This window comes from Chelonia mydas, chromosome 6 (genome assembly GCF_015237465.2).
Source record: "Chelonia mydas isolate rCheMyd1 chromosome 6, rCheMyd1.pri.v2, whole genome shotgun sequence".
In the NCBI taxonomy this organism is placed as follows: Eukaryota; Metazoa; Chordata; order Testudines; family Cheloniidae; genus Chelonia; species Chelonia mydas.
In genome coordinates, this window is record NC_051246.2 from 19,830,199 (window position 1) to 19,847,464 (window position 17,266).

The 17,266-nt window shown below is 42.9% G+C and overlaps 2 protein-coding genes across 3 annotated transcripts in view; one reads left to right on the forward strand and one right to left on the reverse strand.

Annotated features, from left to right (window-relative positions):
• ODF3 (outer dense fiber of sperm tails 3) overlaps positions 1-5,015 on the forward strand; it is a 33,343-nt gene extending 28,328 nt beyond the window's left edge. The window contains exon 7 of the mRNA XM_007063878.4: positions 4,880-5,015. Coding sequence (XP_007063940.1) covers positions 4,880-4,969 — 90 coding nt within the window. The 3' untranslated portion in view covers positions 4,970-5,015. The remainder of the gene's footprint in view (positions 1-4,879) is intronic.
• A 2,022-nt stretch (positions 5,016-7,037) lies between these two features.
• On the reverse strand, positions 7,038-17,237 carry BET1L (Bet1 golgi vesicular membrane trafficking protein like). Of its 2 annotated transcripts, none has more exons than XM_037899474.2 (4): positions 17,058-17,237; positions 12,966-13,057; positions 12,126-12,182; positions 7,038-9,442 (listed from the first exon to the last, which is right to left on the reverse strand). In XM_037899474.2, exons 1-4 carry the CDS (start codon positions 17,074-17,076, stop codon positions 9,275-9,277), a joined length of 336 nt encoding a protein of 111 aa, XP_037755402.1. In that variant the 5' UTR covers positions 17,077-17,237; the 3' UTR covers positions 7,038-9,274. The 2 variants fall into 2 exon arrangements, with proteins under 2 accessions (XP_037755402.1, XP_043404035.1); XM_043548100.1 differs by lacking the exon at positions 17,058-17,237 and adding an exon at positions 16,810-16,832.
• Between the last annotated feature and the right edge of the window lie 29 nt (positions 17,238-17,266).

Here is a 17,266-nt window from a genome sequence, read left to right on the forward strand (position 1 = left end):
CTAAACTGACCCAAAGGCAGATTAGATGAGACAACAGCAAATACATCAGGGCAAAATGCATGGAACTTGCGAACCACAAGAGTAATAATACAAAAAGTTTGTTCACAGTAGTTAGACTTCTTAACAAAAAGTTTTCCCTGCAATTGAACATAACAAAAGATCATGATGGCAGAATCCTCACTGAAAGTGATATCAAATGCTGAAGGAGAGATTACTCTGCCAATCTTTACGCTTCATTAGAGCCACTCAGAATACAGGGCAACAGAAAGGAGAGTACAGAACCAGAACCATCAATCCCTCAAGAGGAAGTAGTGTGTACTATTATGAAAATGAAGCCATGGAAAACAGCATGGGAAGGTAAAGTACCAGCAGAACTATTTAAAGTGACTCATGCCTGCAGAATTGATCTCATGGGGAAATTTTCAAACCATGTATGGACTAGAAATTGGCCAGACAACTAGATGAAAGGTAGCCTTTCTGCCATTACCAAAGAAAGGAGCCATAACAGAGAACAACAATTGTATCCTCTGCCTGATATCACAATTGACCAACTTTTGCCCCACATAATCCAGGATTGAATGAAGCAAATGACAGAAGCAGAACTACTGCCACCACCAGTTGTTTTCAGAGAGGAACAAGACAAATGTGATCAAACTGTGAACATCAGTCAGTCACATTATTGAAAAATGCAGGGAGTATAACCACCCGTTGATCATGTGTTTCATGGACTACTCAGAAGCGTTCAATACTGTCCAACTTGATCATCTTTGGAGGATAATGGCAGCTTTGCAAGTTTCTACCCTCAACAACAGACCACAGTGCACACTGCTGCAGGCAATAGCTAGTGGTTTTCCACTGGGCTGTGCGCGAGACAAGGGTGTATTCTGTCCCAAACTTTTTCAAGAGGTATGCAGAATGGAACAAGCCCCGGAAGATTTTGATAAAGTGGAAGGAGCTGAGATTTCCATTGGTGGACCCCCTCTTAACTAACCTTAGACATCCCAGTGACAACACCTGTTGGTACAACCACTGGTGGAATGCAATGAATGTTGGAATCTTTACAAAGTGAGTGAGGAATATGGACTATCCCTGAATACTGTAAAAATGAAGTGCATGTATGTTGACATGATTAACAAAAACAGGATGAAAGTGGACATCACGATTAATAGTCAAATTGTAGAGGTAATAGATGAATTCGGTTATCTGGGATCATACATATCCAACCAAGAAGGCTGTTCAAAAGAAAGTGGAAGAAGATTAGCAATGGATTGCTCAGCCATGGCCTCCCTCACTAAAGTTTAGAAAAAACATGATATCTCAAAATGTATGAAGGTTTGATTGGTGAAAAGCTTAATTTTCTCAAGAGCAACCTATAGATGTGAATTATGGGTAATGAATGTTGCTAAGTAGATGAAAACTGAAGCCTTTAAGATGTGATGCTGGCAAAGATTCCTGCATATCTCCTGGATGGAAAATACGACAAATGCTTAAATTAGCAGAGAGAAGCAGACCATGTTGTTGGAAATCAACAGGTGTAAATTTATGTCCTTTGGTCACATCAGGCACAGAGATGGAAATAATCTTGATAAAGTTATCCTGGAAGGAATGGTGGCAGGTCTTCATAATAGGGGATGACTGGGAAGGAGATGGAGGAACGGTATGTGGCAGATCAGTGAGAAGACACCTACTAAGTGTTCAAAGCTAGTGATGGATTGAGAAGGCTTCTGAAAAGTCTGCTGTGATGTCACCAATATTCAGACTTGAATAAATAAATTTGATTTACTTAAACAAATGCACAAGTTTATTTACACAAACACAAATGCAGCATCAAAATGAGTGTAGCCTCTTTCACCTGTATTGATTTTTTACAATTATAAATAACATTTGCTTATATATAGAAGTACCTGAAGTATCCTAAATTGGCAGCTTTAGAAATTTACAAACTAGTTTGGGGATCATTTTAATCTGCCACTGCTGTCCCCTCAATGATGAAATGTGGCAACTATTTTTACAGCATATAATATTGTAAGAATGCACAGTTTAGAAAAGGAAGTCAGAGATACTGTACCCCATTGAAACTGCAAGGAGGAAGGCAGAATTATCCCAGTTGGAAATGTGGCCAAGATACTGCAAATTGCGAACTGTTTCATAAAGTGCCAGTGGGATTTTTAATAACCACACAGAGAAAAGCCCTAGTTTAAGTTTCACATGAAAGACGCACTTGGCAATTACTGTGTCACTCTGCACTGTGCTGTGTCATCATCATCATACACACACACACACCCCTTTCTTTCAGTAATGCAATTTATATGTACAAGGGGACATAATTAAGAATACTTACAAATATTTCAGTTAGAAGCCAGCTCAAGCTGGAATATAGGATTGAAAGCATTTTGAAATTTGGGTAAGTACCGATACAGACAACTTCACAGCTCATCCCTAATGCTAATTGTGTGGCGGGGTATTAAATAAAAAATAAAACTGTTTTTAAATGGACCATTGAAATAAGAGAGATTGAATAGATTTTACACCAATATTGCTAAAATACTCCTCTCTGGTCTAAGAAAAAAGCCCAGGAACTCTCAACCCAAATGTCTGCACTCTCAAAAGTTATTATAGAAACAACTGATTAGAGGGGGTTGGAATAAAAATACCAACTTAATGGGAACAGTTAAATGCATTCTAGCAACAATAAAAGGAGAGAGGCATAAACTGGACAAGGTGAGATATATAGGAGTATCTGTGTAAGTAAACCTATAGAATCATAGAATATCAGAGTTGGAAGGGACATCAGGAGGTCATCTAGTCCAACCCCCTGCTCAAAGCTGGACCAACCCCAGTTAAATCATCCCAGCCAGGGCTTTGTCAAGCCTGACCTTAAAAACTTCTAAGGAAGGAAATTCCACCACCTCCCTAGGTAATGCATTCCAGTGCTTCACCACCCTCCTAGTGAAAAAGTTTTTCCTAATATCCAACCTAAACCTCCCCCACTGCCACTTGAGACCATTAGTCCTCATTCTGTCATCTGCTACCACTGAGAACAGTCTAGATCCATCCTCTTTGGAACCCCCTTTCAGGTAGTTGAAAACAGCTATCAAATCCCCCCTTATTCTTCTCTTCCGCAGACTAAACAATCCCAGTTCCCTCAGCCTCTCCTCATAAGTCACGTGTTCCAGACCCCTAATCATTTTTGTTGCCCTCCACTGGACGCTTTCCAATTTTTCCACATCCTTCCTGTAGTGTGGGGCCCAAAACTGGACACAGTACTCCAGATGAGGCCTCACCAATGTCGAATAGAGGGGAACGATCACGTCCCTTGATCCGCTGGCAATGCTCCTACTTATACATCCCAAAATGCCATTGGCCTTCTTGGCAACAAGGGCACACTGTTGACTCATATCCAGCTTCTCGTCCACTGTAACCCCTAGGTCCTTTTCTGCAGAACTGCTGGCAAGCCATTCGGTCCCTAGTCTGTAGCGGTGCATGGGATTCTTCCGTCCTAAGTGCAGGACTCTGCACTTGTCCTTGTTGAATCTCATCAGATTTCTTTTGGCCCAATCCTCCAATTTGTCTAGGTCCCTCTGTATCCTATCCCTACCCTCCAGTGTATCTACCTCTTCTCCCAGTTTAGTGTCATCTGCAAACTTGCTGAGGGTGCAATCCACACCATTCTCCAGATCATTAATGAAGATACTGAACAAAACCGGCCCCAGGACCGACCCTTGGGGCACTCCGCTTGATACTGGCTGCCAACTAGACATGGAGCCATTGATCACTACCTGTTGAGCCAGACAATCTAGCCAGCTTTCTATCCACCTTATAGTCCATTCATCCAGCCCATACTTTTTTAACTTGCTAGCAAGAATACTGTGGGAGACAGTATCCAAAGCTTTGCTAAAGTCAAGGAATAACACGTCCACTGCTTTCCCTTCATCCACAGAGCCAGTTATCTCATCATAGAAGGCAATTAGATTAGTCAGGCATGACTTTCCCTTGGTGAATCCATGCTGACTGTTCTTGATCACTTTCCTCTCCTCTAAGTGCTTCAGAATGGATTCCTTGAGGACCTGCTCCATGATTTTTAAAGTGACTGAGGTGAGGCTGACTGGCCTGTAGTTCCCAGGATCCTCCTCCTTCCCTTTTTTAAAGATGGGCACTACATTAGCCTTTCTCCAGTCGTCTGGGACCTCCCCCGATTGCCATGAGTTTTCAAAGATAACGGCCAATGGCTCTGCAATCACATCCACCAACTCCTTTAGCACTCTCGGATGCAGCGCATCCGGCCCCATCGACTTGTGCTCATCCAGCTTTTCTAAATAGTCCTGAACCACTTCTTTCTTCACAGAGGGCTGGTCACCTCCTCTCCATGCTGTGCTGCCCAGTGCAGCAGTCTGGGAGCTGACCTTGTTCGTGAAGACAGAACTCGTGAAGACAGTCTCACAAACTGTTATCATTTATGAGAAATCTATTTCATCAAGGAACTGACGCTGGGTGTGATGCATCCAGAAGCAACAAGGCTACTTATCTAAGGGAAGAAGCTGCACTTTCAGACAGCCAACATCAAAGGTTAAACAACACCAGACACCCCTCATCTTATTAGGAAATTTTGCAACATTTCACCCGGAGTTCAGAGAATCTGATTGCTCTTCCACCATTCTACTCTGGCTGTGTGATCTAGACTGTCTGTGCACCAACCTGCCCCTTCAGTTACAAACTTTCTTTTCGCCGACAGGAATCTAGTAAAAGGGGCACGTGTGTGACTGTCCAGATCTTGTACTTGATTGGGGAGGGCATGTAGCGTAGAAAATAGAAACTAATTAACCTGATGCTAGTTAATGGTGAATATCCTGATTTGTTGTATTTACTTTTCTATCTCCAGATAACACTGACCAAGCCTTGTGCCCCAGTTGTTACCTTCGGAATCCGACACTCTGAGTATACAATGCCTTTGACAGTGGATGTCTATTGACCTTCACACAAGCCGCCTTACAGAAACTAAACTTATTTTTCTATATCATGTTGCTTTATATTTTAAAGCTGCCAGTTTTTATACAAGTTATCTTATAATTAACAATCATCTATCTTCAAACAAGTAATAAGTTTCTACAAGTTCTAGCACTAAAGGATGACAAATATTCAGAAAACAATCACTTGCAATATTTTAACTTGCCTCTGGCTATGAAGGAATTTTCCATATCCCCCTTAATGAAGGGGACATGCTGAAGCTAGCAGTATTACCTTGGTGTGTGGATCTTGCTGTATCTACCTGCTGAGAGTCTGAACCATGGCACTAGTGCATTGCAGCATCTGGATCCTGTGTTCCAGAACCGGAAATTCACAACTGTATACATAAAGAGTCACTCAATTTTGTACTACTGAGCTATTTTGTTGTTTGTGTACTCCTGTGATGACCCTCACTGTGTGTGTCATTTATCCCTTTTATTGTGTTCTATTGCAGTATCAGCATGTAAAGAAAATAAATCAGGGAGTCAGTATTTATCATGTCAAAGTAGCTGAATACCTCAATCTACCTTTAGATTGGGGCTACAGACTAAAGTTTAAAGGGATACTGTGTGGTTAAAACAAGTTCTTACATGTGTTACATCTTTAAATTATTAAACAAAACTTTAAAAATTTAAATGGGCTTTTCACCACTCATTCCTAGTTTACACTTTCCTCTTCACTAATCTTGGATAATGGGGAGGGGGGCGGGGGGGGAGAAGGGGAATGATGATTAGTGAATTTCCACTTCTGGCTCTCATGCCTTCGCAAAATATTGCCAGTTTAGAATTGCTAGAAAATGTTAAAATCCTAAATTCAAAAAACCTTTTCATTAAATTTAAGAAAAAAGTTTCATTAGAATTTTTAAAAACAAAGTAAGCCTAGATTGCCAAACAACATCCCCTTAACCTAGGAGAAGCATTGTTCTTGCTCTCTCAGCTGCTGTATGCCGGATGGCTGTGAATACGCAGCGCCTTGCAAGGTCCCCATGCAGGCCAACCAGGACTGCAGGCTGCACTCAGGAACTATTCCCTTCATACTTCCCCAGAGCAGCATACTGCCTAAAGAGGAGGAGGTGGAGCTGTGGACACACTGCAGCCGCACATCACCATTTGGAGCAGGCCTGACACAGCAAGGGAGGGAAGTTGCTCCTGTTGAAGTGGTATAGAAGTAGATATTCTCCTCCTGAATTACAGGGGAAAATTCTGTCTCTGTGAGGCTTCCTCCCCAAGCTCCATGCAGAAATGGTGCAACTCTGCACCATCCCTTGCTATGAGCAGTGCTTAAGTGCCACAGCTGAGCCCAAAGAAGGTTAACACAATTATTGCTAAGGACAAATGGTCACCCCCACTTAACCAAGCTGGGAACACCAACAGTCCCTTCCCCGCATTTATTGGTCTCTCCAAGTTTTACTTAGCCTTTCAAGGCAAGGTTAGTGTGAAGGTGGTGATGGGGAAGCGAACTGTTGGACTCCAGAGGACACTGTTGACCTTTATTTTAAAAATATTTTTAAAATAAAATTTCAAAACAAGAAGTCATTTTGAATCAAAAATCAAAGTACTTCATTCCAAAAATGAAAACAATTGGGACAAGTGTCAAACAATCCGTTGAAACCCATGGGAAGTTTTGGTTTTGACAAATCAGCATTTTCCAACAAAAATGGTTTAAAAGTTCCTGACCAGCTCTATTATTGACGCCTGAGCAAGATGGGTGACTTGTACTTTAGTGATCATTTTTCCTCTTCATCCCAAAGTCAGTGGGAGACAATTTATCTTCTTTATGGATACATGCAGATCCCATAGGGTGCTATCTTGTCACACCTTCTGGTCTAATGCATCTTAGAGCTTGGATGTAATCTTCACTGTCCACTGTAGTGAGTATGGTATTATTGATGTATTTAATGTTGTGCATCAAGGCAGGTTCCAAGGCAATAGGTCCTACAAAAAGTGAACCATGTACATGTTTGGAAACTGGCTAGTATAATACAGCTTTGGACCACGATAAGAATATACACATATAATTACTGGTGCAGCATCTTAAGGCAGTACAACTTTATTCACACCATAAAAAGCAAAATAAAGAGATAATTGCTCTGGCAAGAATTAGAGTGCTTTGGAGTTCTTTGGTCAGGAAAGATTTGCTTGAGGGAAGCAGACGGAACACTCAAGCGAGCCACCCAAATTTTTTAGGCATGTAAAATGAGCTCAGAACAGCCAAGTCTTACCAAAAACAAGATTCAAACAGGATTGAGTCAACTGAGCCAAGAGCCAGAGTGGATCATCGCTGCATCCTTCTCCCTCCATCCCTATTGCACATTCTATCTTTGGAACAGGATAAGGACACAAGTTACAGTACATCAACTAATACGTGAGAAGATCAATATTCAAGGTAAGAAGCAGATTAAGAAAACTGGATCTAAATCTGCAGAAAGATCAACGTTCTGTGGCTTGTAAGAGGGAAATTCCTCAATGTCACACAGTGTCATTTGTCATGGTGAGGCAATATACACAAGGATTAGGGGATATGGGTTTGTTCGGGGAGAAAAATAAACTGTATAGAGGATATATTCTTTGGTCCTAGAGAGGTGGTTATATCAAGAGGAATAAGAGATAGCCAATCATCAAGCAAGGAATACTTACAGGAAAATCCAGAGGAGCCCTTGGAACAAATATACACACACTACAAAATAATGATGGTAGAGTTGTTTTGTACCATAAAAGCCTTTTAAAATAATGTATAGCGTTTTGGGTGTTTTTTTAAAATAGTAGTAGTATTTTTAGAATGGTTTATTATAACTGGAGGCAGATATAAATAATTCAGATGGGAGAACATACATGGGTTGGAATGAGAGGGGAAGCGACAAGGTCAACGAAAGGGAGAGAAGGGTGATTTGGGATGAGCATTCTGAACCAGGGTACAATACAGAATAAAGATGTAGTGCTGAAAGATCATAAGCATCCTTCATCCACACAGCATTCTAACGCACGGAATTATGTAGAATCATCATAGAACAGGGTGCATACTGTATCTCAAAGTGCTGCAAGCTCTGGAGTGATGGCTTCACAAACAATAGACAATACTTGCTCAGGTATGTATTCCAGACAGTCGCACAGTGACATGCAGCGTACCTACCAGGTGATGTACTGTGGGGGGGGCACAAAGAATTGAGAATTCTAAGGTTACCTCCTATTTTAAATCATCCCTCTGATCAGCCCACTTAAGACGACAGATCTAAACTCCATCTTTACCTATGGAGTGGAAACGTCTTCCCAACAATACCAAAGTGTCGTATTATGGGAATGCTAGTACCAACTATACGAACAACTTCCCCTTCTAGATTATTTAAACAATAGTTTCCAAGCCTTTTGTAAAGTAATGTTTTTTCTCCTCTTCAGTTTTTCAACTCTCTCGTGTCTTCTGTGGTTGCAACTGAGCACGTATGTACTTGTCACAAGAGCCATGATATTTGTGCTACAGAAAAATTACTGCCACCAGCCATCTCTTTACTGCCTTTCCCCATCCTCGGCTATGAGACAAGCAGGTCAGTAGAACCAAGCTATCATGGTGGTAAAATCCTGCTCTGATACAAAACTCCATCAACCATTCATGGTAACAAGTAGTAATTACTCAACTCAGTACCTACCACACGATTTAGTTCTTCAGAGCATTGTACAACAATTCTAGCCTAGTGAGAAGCTGTTGGTATTAATGTATTTCAAAACATAAAATGAGATTAACTGACTTCCCAAGAGCACAAAGCAAGCCACTGACAGAGCTGGATTAGAACTCAACAGCTCCTGCCTCCCAGGCCCACATTCAGACTTCTAAACCATGCAGACTCCCCAACTCTGCTCATTTATGAATGGAGTACAGGCACATTGCTACTATGGGTTGAGTCAGACACTTTCACATTAACAACACTGCACGTCCCTAAGGTGGGCATGACATGGTTATGAGCCAGGTAATAGATGAAGGCTAAAGATCATGGACAAAGCAATAAATGAAGGCTAAGTGCCAACAAGGAGATCAAGTTGTGCTATACATACATTTAAAAAGATCAGAACGAACTATATTCATTTTATGAAAAAATCTGATGAATATGTCCAAGACTGATTAGAAAAATGACAGTAACTTGGAGTCCAGAGACGTTATGGTCCTCCAGGAATATCCCAACAATCCTTGACAGGGTAGACTGAGGATAGCTTTGAGCAAGTCTCTGTCTATCATGGCCACAGTTTTTCTTTCCATAAAAATTCCAGGATGAGGACCCTACTCAAGTCCGTGCTTTTGACACGAGATAATAGAGGATGAAAAACACAACCACCAGTCCAGCAGAAACGTAACAAAGCAGTTTGCGATTATCCCTTCCCGAGCGTGTCATGGTGGAGAAACGCTTCACACTTCCCGTCAGCAGGCCTGTCACACTCATGAAATCGGAGTCCTGAGGGAGACAGAATGGTGAAATGGAGAAATTATAAAACAAATGGGGCTCTCTCTAGAGAGGGCTACTTTTTAAAGCAGAACCATTTCAGTTTCTAGCTGCCTGTGGAACTGACTAACTCCTAAGTCTAGAATCAAAAGAGGAAAAGGAAAATACAAGCAGCAATCAGTCTTTAAGAAATCAGTGTCCGGTACTCTCACACTCAGGCTCCACGGACAGAATATTGCCTTCAGTTCATTCAATGCAGTTAGATATTTGAAGGTCAAATAAAGTTCTATTAAATGCAATGCACACCCCCAAAATATAATGCCAACCTATGTCAATGCAACTTTAGGTATCTTAATTGCACACAAACCAGAAAATGCAGAATTAAAGGTCCTCAGAGCAACCTTAGTTTTGTCCTATTCTATGTATGCATTACGACAGGGTCCTCAATTATGTCATACTACACACCACATACAGTATAGCTAGTAATACAGAATGCTACTTATCTATCTTTAAGGGCTTGTCTATACATGGAGTTATTCCTGATTCCAGGTGTGGAAACTCTTACTCTGGATTAAGACTCCCCATACATGCAGTTAATAGGGGAAAACTCCATGCATAGACAAGCCCAAAGGTTTAGAAAAAGGTGCAGTTTCTTGCCATTAGATTATAATGTTATTTGCAGACTAGAACACCATATTGCTCAGTGCTGTGTCATCAGACCATACTGTAATACAAATTCTTTCCTCTCAAGCCCTCCTTTTCTTCTCCCGTCTTTTGTTTCGGTCTTCTCACATAATTACCATTGTCAGCAGTTCCTTTTCCTTACTCAAAGCTCTAAAATCTACTGCTGTTCACTCTTCTAATTAAAGCTTCTCCTAACCTCCAACCTTCCCTTTCTCCAAGTGCTTGGAGAGAAGGCGATTTTCTCAGTCACCTCTCAGAGAACCATATTCTTGAAGTCCGGCAGTCTAAAGTGCGACTCTGGATATAGCACAGAACGTACTTTCCCTTGATTAGTTCAATGACAGTCTCCTTTCTCATGATAGCTACTTCTTTTTTCCTCTTCACCTTTGACTTCAATGCAGACTTTGGACCGTTCTTTCCTGTTACGCTACCTCCATAGACGCGTAGGCATCTCCAGTTCCCTTGTTTACCAAAATTGCTGTTCATCTCTAGTAGTGGTTTCTCTTCTGCATCAAGAACCCTCCTATACAGAGCTTACCAGGGCTCAGTTATTGGCCATATGCTTTCTTACATCTACTTTCTCCCTCTCCATTATGATCTTATCGCTCCCATTTTTATCCTCTGCTATAGTTTTTCAGCCACACTCAGGTGAACATGTTATCCAATAACTTTAATGCTGCATCCTTCCCTCGAGTCTTCCTTAATTATACGTAATTTGTGGCTTCCGCTCAACTTTCCTCCAAGACATTTATTTGAAATGCTTCTCAGATAAAAACACAAATTAATCTCCTGAACATACCTTGTTAATTTAAGAGTCAGATGAAGGCCTTTTGCCCATAATCTTGCTGCTAACCTTCACCATCAACCTCCATTCTCCTCTCCTTCCCAATTCTGACTTTGTATGTGACTGTATGGATCCCATCCCCCTTGAAGACTTCATATACATCTTCATCCCATCTTGCTTTCAATCCTGCAGTTACCTTCTCTATGGCCTCCATGTTGCAGCTTCTCCAGACTCCAACATGTACAGAAAAGCAACTGCCTGATCTTGCTCATCAAGTAACAGCATGACCACCTTAGTCCCATCCTCAAACATCTGCATTGGATTCCCTTCCTTTCAGAATTCTTCCAAAACCCTCAGTGGGTAAGCTCTATGTTACAGATCTTCTCTCTCTGTTGCTACTATACAATTTGTATATATCAATTTAAGACTGCAGTGGGGGGTGAAATTAAGGGGAAATAAATTGAAATTAAAAATATGGAGGTTAAAAAGTAAGGTCTTTTTCCCTAGAATGCTAAATTAGGGCATCTGCTAGCCCACACAATGTACAGCAATTTCTGACTTTCCTGAAGTTCCTGGATCTTCCATCAGCAGCCAGTGTTTAGAATACATAACCAGATTTTATTTTTGTTTTATAAGTTATATTTGTTTTTCATAATACCTGTAGAAGTTAAGGTGGTAAGTGGAAGGAATAAGATACTTGATAACATGAGCAGATACCCATTTGCACAGAGTCCCAGCCTCAGCACTTCCAAAAAGAGTAGTGAATACAAAGCCCTGATTAATTCTATGGGTTTCAGAGATTATGGGAAGTAATCCTGACATATTTATAAACACTTCCAAAGTTACAAACAAAAATGACCAAGAAAGGCCTATATCTGAATATTAGCTTGAGGCAGAGGTTTTAATCCCAATAAGTAGATAATCTCCATCTGTATTTCTAAAATACACTGTCCTATTCCAATGGTTCCTGTTACTAGTTGCTAGCTGTGTTAGTCTGATCAGACACAATGATATTAGCAACTGGTAGGTATCTGTTGGACTATGTACCAAAAAGCCCATAAAAATAGCTTCACGTTTATCACCCAGCATTTGAGACGCTGCCAATTCCAATTGCTAGAATTTAATTTGGTGCCGTTTATGGGGGTTCTATGAAGCAAACAATTAAGACAACTCTTGAGATTCAGCACAGAGGTTTTCACCCCTTATGGACTTCTATCAGTTTCTTACCGTGCCATCCAGATAGCGGTTTTGATCCTCAGCATCTTTGTCGATATCCAGTGCCAGCTACTCAAGACAGAAGAAAGTGTCAGCATCTCCAAGTGAAACAATCAACTCCTAACATACTAAAAGCTGGTGAAATTCCAAGCACACAAACAAGAGTGGCTCATCACTCCTACCACCTCCCACACATACACACAATGTGTTTGTTGAGTCCAATGTACACACCAATAGTTGCAGTAGAAATTCCTGAGATCTCCAGAATCAGAAATTCAGCTCTACAACCAACTACAGACAGAAACTTTTTTATATGAAGTCACCATGCAAATACTGGGAAAGTGAAAATGGAAAACAGACTCCAGTATTCTGCTAACACTGTGGTCTCTGCATTAAGAAGTGTACGTAAATCAAGGTTTTTCAAGCCAACGGAACTGATTTAGTCCCAGAATTATTATCCTGAGGGAACACTACACATACACATCTTTTTCATGAATACTTTTAATATGGCTTTATTGAGATCTTCCAAAGAAGGCATTCTTAACAATATATCTTTGTATATCTTGCTCCCACCCCCTAATCACTTACCAAACCTAATTCCTTCTCTGGATGCCACTAAAACCAGAAAATTTTGTACCCTGGAACATAGTTAAATCCCAAAGAAGGGATGAGGATTTCAATAAAATTCCCCAGGACATTCCAATAGCAAAAGTTAGCTACCTGACCGGTCATAGACAGTGAAATACTTAAAAGCTTCACAAATAAGACAGCCCCATGTAACCTACTATGTGCTCTCAACATTCACGACGTAAGACAGTCAAGAAAATGTATGATGTGAAGTTAGCAACTAACCGATTTCAGCCTGGTGACCTTGGTGGCTAGATTGTCCGCCATGCGCTTGTTCTCCACATCTAGCATATCATCCACAGCACTTGGACTCTGACCTGAAAAAATCCTATCGGTTATGATACAACAAATGGCAGTGTATTTACTGGTTAAAATGGAGGAATGGCGTCAGGATTTCAGATTTCTATTTTCAGTTCTACCACAGACTTGCTGTGACACCTTGGGCAAGTCACTTAACTTTTCTATGCCTCCATTTCAACAGTTGTAAAATGGGGATCATAATGTTTACCTACTTTGTGTAGGTATTGTAAAGATCAATGCCCATGAAGAACTTTGAAATCCTATGATGAAAAGTACTACAAAATTGCAGCGCATTACTACTAAAACCTTATGGAGCTTGTAAGAGTCATTTACAAGGAACTACGGAAAACACAACACCAAAGCTTTTGAGAAAATGCCTTCTTTTTAAGGCTGCTTTTCAGACAAGTGCTAAACGGAAGGTTATGCAACTATGAGCAATAATATTTCAGGAAACTGTTTCAGCCCTGAACTACTGTGCCAGGTATCATTGTTCTGAAGTGAATAGCAAATTCACCAGGCATTTGACAGACAAACAAAGACACTTTCTACATCTGAGTCCCTGCTCTTAAAAAATGCCTAATTCTGCCCTTAGCTGCAGAGGTGCATATTTTGGAAAAGCTTGGGCTTAACAGTTTGCGTGTGTATATGCAATAATAAATAATAGTGGTTTGTTCTTCTGTAATAATTTCCATCTGAGGATGTCTAAGAACTTTGATGATTTGCGCCTCGCAACCTGTATATAAGAAACTGTACACTAGCTTACCTAACAAGATACCTGTACAAGCAGCTTCTGAGCCACTGCAGATATTGGTGCCAACTAAACCATGCCTTAAAAGGAGTATTACTTAAACGGAGGACCCACTGCTGAACTCTTGGGACAGCAGAGGAGCCTGCAGTTCATAATGAGCATGCACACACACAGTCCAAAACATCCCCCACCAATCCTCAGTCCATCACACAGCTACACTTCAAACTATGGGGATGCAGGCAGTATCTGTTTAGCATTAAATACTCTGAACCCCTACTGCCCAAATGGAGGCAAGCAAAGTGCTTAACAGGCACCTGCAGTCACATGAGACAGAGGGAGCATTGTGTGTCCTCACATGAGGGCAATGACTAGGGAGAAGAGGAATCTAGAACAGGGGTTCTCAACTTTGTTGTTTCTGAGCTCCTCCCCGCCCCCCAACATGCTATAAAAACTCCATGGCCCAGCTGTGCCACAACAACTGGTTTTCTCCATATGAAAGTCAGGGCCGGCATTAAGGGGCAGCAAGCAGGGCAATTGCCTGGGGCCCGATGCCACAGGGACCCCAGCAAAGCTAAGTTGCTCAAGCTTCAGCTTCATCCCCGGAGTGTTGGGGCTCAGGGTCCCGGGCCGCAGTCCTGCATGACAGGGCTTTGGCTTTCTGCCCTGAGCCCTAACAAGTCTAACGCTGGCCATGCTTGGGGGACCCCCTGAAACCTGCTCACAGCCCCCACTGATCTAGAAGAGACCGCCCCATTGGAGAAACCTCCATGGCAGTGGTTGCAGGAGGGAGGGAGGTGGAGGAGTAACCCACCTTCCAGAAGGTTAACTTTAAATTTAAAAAGAAAAGGAGTACTTGTGGCACCTTAGAGACTAACCAGTTTATTTGAGCATGAGCTTTCGTGAGCTACAGCTCACTTCATCGGATGCATAGCATATCGTGGAAACTGCAGAAGACATTATATACACACAGAGACCATGAAACAAAACTTCCTCCCACCTCACTCCCCCGCTGGCAACAGCTTATCTAAAGTGATCCTCAAGTAGAGCCATTTCCAGCACAAATCCAGGTTTTCTCACCCTTCCCCCTCCCCCCCCCCCACACATACAAACTCACTCTCCTGCTGGCAACAGCCCATCCCCCTTTGAAACCCCTCTTTATAATGCGCATGATAATCAAGGTGGGTCACCTCCAGCACTAATCCAGGTTTTCTCACCCCCCCCCACCCCCCCCCTTTTCCAAAAACCACACACACAAACTCATTCTCCTGCTGGCAACAGCTCATCTTACAATGTGCACAGCAATAATCCAAGTTTAACCAGAACGTCTTGGGGGGGGGGGGTTTGCAGGAAAAAAACAAGGGGAGACAGGCTACCTTGCATAATGACTTAGCCACTCCCAGTCTCTATTCAAGCCCAAATTAATAGTATCCAATTTGCAAATGAATTCCAATTCAGCAGTTTCTCGCTGGAGTCTGGATTTGAAGTTTTTTGCTTTAAGATAGCGACCCTCATGTCTGTGATTGCGTGACCAGAGAGATTGAAGTGTTCTCCGACTGGTTTAAACCAGTCGGAGAACACTTCAATCTCTCTGGTCACGCAATCACAGACATGAGGGTCGCTATCTTAAAGCAAAAAAACTTCAAATCCAGACTCCAGCGAGAAACTGCTGAATTGGAATTCATTTGCAAATTGGATACTATTAATTTGGGCTTGAATAGAGACTGGGAGTGGCTAAGTCATTATGCAAGGTAGCCTGTCTCCCCTTGTTTTTTTCCTGCAAACCCCCCCCCCAAGACGTTCTGGTTAAACTTGGATTATTGCTGTGCACATTGTAAGATGAGCTGTTGCCAGCAGGAGAATGAGTTTGTGTGTGTGGTTTTTGGAAAAGGGGGGGGGGGGTGAGAAAACCTGGATTAGTGCTGGAGGTGACCCACCTTGATTATCATGCGCATTATAAAGAGGGGTTTCAAAGGGGGATGGGCTGTTGCCAGCAGGAGAGTGAGTTTGTATGTGTGTGTGTGGGGGGGGGGGGGGGAAGGGTGAGAAAACCTGGATTTGTGCTGGAAATGGCTCTACTTGAGGATCACTTTAGATAAGCTGCTGCCAGCGGGGGAGTGAGGTGGGAGGAAGTTTTGTTTCATGGTCTCTGTGTGTATATAATGTCTTCTGCAGTTTCCACGATATGCTATGCATCCGATGAAGTGAGCTGTAGCTCACGAAAGCTCATGCTCAAATAAACTGGTTAGTCTCTAAGGTGCCACAAGTACTCCTTTTCTTTTTACGAATACAGACTAACACGGCTGCTACTCTGAAACCTTTAAATTTAAAAAGAACAAGAGTACTTGTAAAAAGAAAAGGAGTACTTGTGGCACCTTAGAGACTAACCAATTTATTTGAGCATAAGCTTTCGTGAGCTACAGCTCACTTCATTGGATGCACAGAATGGAACATAGAGTAAGATTGTGTGTGTGTGTGTATCTATACACAGATAAGTTGGAAGTTACCATACAAACTGTGAGAGGCTAATTAGTTAAGATGAGCTATTATCAGCAGGAGAAAAAAACGTGTGTAGTGATAATCAAGATAGCCCACTTAGTTGACAAGAAGGTGTGAGGATACTTCGCTTAAGGAAATAGATTCAATATGTGTAAGGATCCAGCCACTCCCAGTCTCTATTCAAACCCAAGTTAATGGTATCGAGTTTGCATATTAATTCAAGCTCAAAACTTTAAATTTGTTTTACGAAATTACTATTTAGAAAACCCCACATTCACAAGGTGCTTAAACAACAAACCAAAGTGACTGCCTGATCGTAAATTCAAAACTACCAGCAAACCAAGCCAACCCCATCCGCACCGATTCTGCACTGACATGCCCCTCGCTGCCCCACAGACCCACACCTAACCAACTACCCACCCCATATCTTACCAACACGGGCCCCATTGTCCTCCCATCCCAATATCTTACTGACAGGCACCTCCCCACACCGACCCTAAACCAAGCCCACCCTCCACCCCATACCTTACTGCCACCGTGCCATGGGCCTCATTGTCCCCTCAGCCTCCCCCAAACCACAGCAACTCCCTTCTCCCATCTCTTAGTGCCAGGCCCCCACCCCACTGCCAGGCCCCGCCCCGCCCCGCCGTTCCCTCTCCCCGGGCGGGCGCCCGGGCCCGGACAAATGGCGGCGGCGGCCCAGAGTCGGGCCCGGGGCTGCCGGTCGCCCCGGGGGAGGAGGCGGCAGCGCGCGAAGCCCGGCCCGGGCTCACCTCGGCCCCAGTCCGCCATGGCCGCGTCAGGCCTCGGCGCCTCCGTATCCGGCTGCGGCCGCGGGCGGGCGGCTCCGGTTGGCGGGGGCGGGGAGCCGCAGTGACTCCGCCCCCCGGGGCGGGGCCTCCCCTGCCACCGAGCCCCGGCGGCTGCTGCGGGGGAGACACCGGCCCGGGGGCGTCCCACCCAGCAGCCTGGCCCCCGCCCC